The sequence below is a fragment of the Lytechinus variegatus genome, chromosome 14 (genome assembly GCF_018143015.1).
Source record: "Lytechinus variegatus isolate NC3 chromosome 14, Lvar_3.0, whole genome shotgun sequence".
In the NCBI taxonomy this organism is placed as follows: Eukaryota; Metazoa; Echinodermata; class Echinoidea; order Temnopleuroida; family Toxopneustidae; genus Lytechinus; species Lytechinus variegatus.
In genome coordinates, this window is record NC_054753.1 from 2,649,847 (window position 1) to 2,655,961 (window position 6,115).

Genomic DNA, 6,115 nt, shown 5'->3' on the forward strand with positions numbered 1-6,115 from the left:
GAATGGGTACCCGGTAGGAAGAAATTCCTTGAATGCTTTGAGCGCCTATAGGCAGCCCAGCTAAAGCCGGGGTAATAATAATAGCAGGGCTCGCTGGGAGAACAGTTTTCGGAACTGAAGCGGCTTCTCTGGGTAAATATGTTTATATAATTATTATTATTATTAATAAAAAAAATATAGATTACGGCACATTGTCCATTTGACATCAAGCATTAGCTACTGAAATTGAGTTCTATATTTTTGGGAGGGATATGGGGTATGTATATATTTTAAAAGAAAGAATTGCGTTTTCTTTATTCTTTTTCCGAACGCACAATTTACATTAACTTCTCCAATTCAATTTTCTCTCTTATCATTTCTGTTTTTATTTCCTTTTACTTTTTGGTTTTTGGTTTGAAAACAAACTTTGAAAAAGAAACCGTGTTCGTATTTTTACATTCATTCATAGTAAAAAAAAGGTATTGATAACGGCCTGAAGAAACGAAAGTATGTTGACTTTTCCCACCATACATGTTTTTTGTGTAAGTTTTTTCCCTCCCTCTCTCTCTCTCTCTCATACGTGTATATATTCGTGTTCTATATTTACATTTTCTTCCATTCTCCATCTCGTTTTCCATTCCTCTACCTCTGGCGTGGTGCGTGTTTGTCCCATTCCCCCATTAAAGCAGTCACGTAAATATTGATTCATTGCTCTCATTTAGGTGCCCGTTTTCATGCTAATGTTTCGTCAGCCGTGAAGCTGGCTCATTCGAAAACTTTTCTCCCCTCGCGTACACACCATCTGAAATGAAAGACTGAGTAAAAATTCTTTCATGAAATAAGGGAGTTTTCGCTGCGCTATGTACGGATAGTTCAAGAACGATGTAAATGTATTGAAAATGCCCGGCAATGACAAAAAACAGCTGGGATGTCTTTGTCGAAAATTTTTGAACCGGGACAGTAGTTTCTTCCTAAGTTTTGGAGCTGCAAAACAATTGCAAGTATGTCGTTTCCCTGAGACAAGGATGAACTTGTTGTTTTAATTCACCAATTTTGGGCAAAGACCTCTTGGTTGATCATTGTCATGAAGGGGTAATTGACAATACATCCTCTATGTTCATGAAAACGTCGTGCGCCATGGAGCGAAACGTTGCTATTGCACTGCAAAAACTCTGGTGTCGATTTAACACCAGCCCGGAATCTATTTATGTTAACACCAGAGAAGTGTTAAACAACATCAGTTTCGTTTTGGTCTAACACCAGATGGGTGTTTATAAAACGTAAATAAGTATTAAAACAGCATCGGTTTGATTCCAAACTGGTGTTGTTTCAATCCGGGCTGGTGTTAAATCAACAACGGAGTTTTTGCAGTATAACTTCTCGGATACAAAGCTTATTGTTACCATCCGAACCGGCATCCGAGAGATTTGTTATAGTTAGTTGGTTCGTCCTGAATAAATGAGTTTTGAATCGTGATGATGGTTATACCAGAATATAAACCAGAAAGACTCTTGAACAGCCGTGGCACTGAGAGGGCCTTTTTTCCGACAAGAATGCATGGATCTCCTGAACACAAAATCATGAAAGCCGACTGTTCGCCCTTTTTGGCTAAGATACTTTCGTTCTGTTTCAAATATCATGCTTGGTTTTGATCGATGAATGTCGAAATGGTTCTTGGGTGTTGCTGGCTTGCTGCTAAGTGCTGAAACCTTTCATTTTTCGCCATTGTGTGGGATTATGGCGTCATTTCCAATATTCTTGCCATTACTCATCGAAAGCCTGAGCGCGAAGTACATCCGTGCCATTTATGCTAGGTTCACACCAACGCCGCTTTGATGGCGCTTTAAAGCGGCGTGCAAAGCGGTGGCAAAGCGTAACAAAGCTTAATTAAAGCGTAAAGACCGTAATAGAGCATGAGAAAGCTTTGAGCAATTCGGGACATTCGGCACGAGCGCCAAATTTTTTTAAACTGTTTAAAAATTTGAGGCGATCTGTCACGGATTGAGAAAAGCGGGGAGAGCGTATTAAAGCTTATCAAGCCGTCACAAAGCTTATCAAAGTCGTAGGAAAGCTTAACAGAGTTTAAGAGAGCTTGGTTCAAAGCGGTGACCCCACTTTTGATACTTTGCCCATAGGCCCTACAGTTAAGGATTCGTTCAGCCTGATTTTTACCGGTTACAGACCTTTGCAAGAAGTACTTATAACACAAAAACCACTGAATGTGATTTGGGTATTTTTGGATCAATTACTAAATGAAGAGTTGGTCTTTTCAATGAAACAAAAAATAATGAAAAAAAAACGACCAGAAGTGTATCGGGCATTTTTTAATGGGACACCCTGTATAAAACATGATAAAATAGAAAAGGCAATAGAATAAAAAATAAATAAATAGAAAAACTCTTTAAAACTTGAAGTTTTCCACAAAGTTTTTTTCTATTTATTTTTTTTTAATTATATTTCATTTTTTAATTCAATAATGTTTTATATTTTATTTTCTTTGTTTTATGTTCTCTTTTATAAAATTGATTTTCTAATTTTTTAATTAGTAAGAAAATCAATTTGAAATAATTTGTAATAATCAATTTAACACAAAATGCGTATTTTAAAAGTCTTTAATCGCACATGTCTAAATTTCGAATTCTGCAACTTGATTCCTTTAAATTTTCACTCCTGATGTACAATAGTAGTATTTTTTTTATATTTAATGGGTAAGAAATCAATAAAGTCTGTATTCATATTTTTACAAGCAGATGAAATACATAACAACAACATTAACATCAATAATAATATTAAAATCTTCACAAGTACACACAATACAAAAATTATTTCAAACTTGTATTAAAAAAAAACGAATGTGCATATGGGAGTATGTTCTTATTCCCAGACACAAAAGTCTTTATCTTCATCATTTGCTTCTGACGATATCTGAGCCACTCCTTTCTTGACTCAATCAGGAAGTACCACCCCAGCCATTTTTTGTTGCCAGTCGATAGCACCCACTGGAGAGTATTCTCTGAGATGATCTCTCTGGTGTCTGGCATCCACAGTGGCGAGGTTCCCCCTTGCAGGTGGTTGCGGAACATCTTCCCAGTGAGGCCCCCCTCCCCTGGCCCCTAGTACGAAGCTGTGCTCTTCATCTTCGTGGTCCACCGCATTGGCTGCCAGCGCCACCCTCTTCCTCAGCTGGTTGTGGAGCACCACAGCAGTCTCCACCAAATCTCTGATGTTATCTACCTTCTGTTCCAGTGTTCACAACAGGCACCGGAACCTGTTGGTCATGATGCCAAAGGCATTCTCCACCACTCTTCTCCCCCTTGAGATCCTGTAGTTGCAGATCCTCTGTTCATCTGTCATCCCTCTTCTGCTGTATGGCTTCATCATGTAGCTCTTCAGGGCAAAAACATCGTCACCCTGGATGAAGTAGGGGTATCAAGCTGATTTTCTCCAGGGAGGGGCATGATGGGGGCAGCCCTATGGACCCATCTTCTAGGCATTCGAAAAGCTCAGAGTGAGACATGTGTCATTTACCTCCCAGCTCAATCCAGATGAACTTGTACTCTGCATCTACCAATGCCAGCAGTGGTATAGAGAAGAAGCCCTTATAGTTGTGGTAGAGACTGTCTGTGATTGCTGGCTTCTTAATGGCTGTGTGCTTTCCATCCAATGTACCAATTGCATGGGGGATATTCCATCTCTGTTCAAACTGCTGGGCAAGGGTGCTCCATGCTCCAGGGGTGGTAGGTATGTTGAAGACCTCATCTTTATATGCCTCTGCAATGGCCCTGCACACTCCTGGAATCAACTCTGATATGGTTGAGATACCACATCTGAAACCATATGCCAGTGATCTGTAGTTGTCCCCAGTGGCCAGATGTCTCAAGGTGATTGCCAGGCCAGCGGACAAAGGGTGCCTGCAGTTAGTCTCTTAGTCGCTTCTGGATGACTGGTGCAACTCTCGCAAGGATCTCATCGAACACCTCAGGGGTTACTCTGGTGAACGTTGTGAAGGCAAAAGGGTCCTCTAACCGCGGTTGTGTGTCTAAGAGGATAGTGTACTGGCCATATACTGCTGTCTTCTTTCTTCAGTGAGCCATGGCCTGCATGGTCCAGCAGCACCTGATGAATGGTCTTCTCCCTCCTGCTGGTAGTTCAATCTCCTCTTGTCGTTGCTGTTCTTTCTCCTCTGCCTAGAGGGCTATCATGTAGTTATATACAGGGAGACAAAGGTCATGTCTACATCATAGGATGGTTCATAGTCTGGTATATATTGAACTTCCACATCTCGTTCTTCTGCCAAAGATGAAATGATGTCGTGTATCTGCTGCATCTTTATATACTCTGGATCAGAGTCGGGATGCAATCAGAATCTCGAATTTCGTCATTGCGTAACAGAGCTTGACAGACCCTATCAATGCACAAGAGATCTTGATAATCGTATCAGAGCGTTATTTAAAGCGTGATAAGCGCATCAAAGCTTATCAAAGAGTAATAAAGCATATCAAAGCGTGATTTAAAGCGTAATAAATCCTGATCAATCGGCATCATAGCGTGAGAAGCCGTAGCTATTCGGGAAATAATTTGTCGCACAAGCGGGAACGAACTTTGTATCAGAGCGCATCAGAGCTTATCAGAGCATAACATATCTGATGAGATCGTGAGATTTTTTAAAAGTTGAAAAAAAATGACGCCGAATTGATCGCCGATTTAAAGCGCGGCATTCGCCGTTGGTGTGAACTTAGCATTAGGGCTCCAACTTTTCTTCCTCTTAAAAACCATCTGTACAAGCTCAACACATCTCCAGAGAAAAAGAACACGCATGCCCCTTTTTTATGAGAGTGCTTGTTAAAAGCATCATCTGAATTCATATGCCAAAAGTTATATCAGCTTTTAATTTCCCATACTAAGGATTTGATTCACTTTAATTAACCATTGTGCCCACTTCTTATGCTTTTCTCTTCATTTTAACAATCTCACTGGCGTACATGATGCAAAGTCTGGGGCCATGGACCCCCAAAATATTCTTATGGCAGAGAAAATGGGGAGGGTAGGAAACGAAAAGGGGTAAAAAAAGACATAATTTTCTGAATATGGCCTATTATGTCGAAATCTATCAGAACATGGTATTTTTGCATAAAAAGTCAACATTTTTGCTAGCTCACACCGTTCTCTCGTAGCCTTTAATAAATGTTGGCCCATGCGTTATTTCTGCCTTTAAAAATTTTTGCTCATTACTCTATTGCGTGTTCTTCCCTACATTTTCTCTTGAGTTCACATCAAGTGAATCTTTGAAATATATAAGCATTTCCTCACAGTGCGGTCAAGTATATTAAAAGTGAAGTTCAATATGGCGTGTTTCTTTGAATTAAACGACGATTTTATGGATGTGTCCCTCGATGCCTATGTGAGAAACACTGGGTGTTGATTGTAAAAGAAAATGCACGTAGGAATGTCAAATAATGATATTCTGTAAATTCTGGTACAACCCCAAAAATTTCAGCGATTTCTACAACTATATACAGCACGAAAACCCAATTTGAATGGATTGGTATATTGCATAAAATGTGTGACTACAAAGTTTGTCATTAACTTAAAGAAATTTTGAATAATAATAATGAAAATACAAATAAAATGATGATAATAGTAATAATAATGATGATGATGTTGATGATGATAAAACAATGATCGATGAAGAAATTGAACTACCGAAGAAGGGGAGTGGAAGAGGTATGCATGGACAGCGACTTCAAAAAAAAAACAACGTATAATTACCATGAGATAGTGATTTTTGCATATTCACCTCCCCCCCTCCTCCCCTCCCCCGCTTTCAAACTAAAGATACACCCCATTATAGAGAAATTATATTAACATAATTATTATCATGTATTATAGCGGTGTTCGATTTCCTCCATTCAACTTTTTTCAATGATCGATACCGTATAGCCGAGATGTGACTGCGACCATGCGTGAAAGCGTTCACGAATTTTGGCTTCAAAATGAGGTTAATCACAATCCAGGAACCATGCTAGGCTATATAGGTCTCATCTTATTCCATGAAAATTCACCCTTTTCTCACTTTCATGTAGCCTAGGATACCAGAATCCATTAGGGTTCTATGCAGGGGTAGATCAAGGATGTC

General features: G+C 39.4%; 1 protein-coding gene across 1 annotated transcript in view; it reads right to left on the reverse strand.

Moving 5' to 3' along the window:
• Window positions 1-4,306, reverse strand: part of LOC121427853 — a 45,738-nt gene extending 41,432 nt beyond the window's left edge. The window contains exons 1-2 of the mRNA XM_041624426.1: window positions 4,194-4,306; window positions 3,508-3,806 (exon numbers count right to left, since the gene is read on the reverse strand). Of these exons, the coding sequence (XP_041480360.1) occupies window positions 3,508-3,806; window positions 4,194-4,306 (412 nt within the window). The remainder of the gene's footprint in view (window positions 1-3,507; window positions 3,807-4,193) is intronic.
• Between the last annotated feature and the right edge of the window lie 1,809 nt (window positions 4,307-6,115).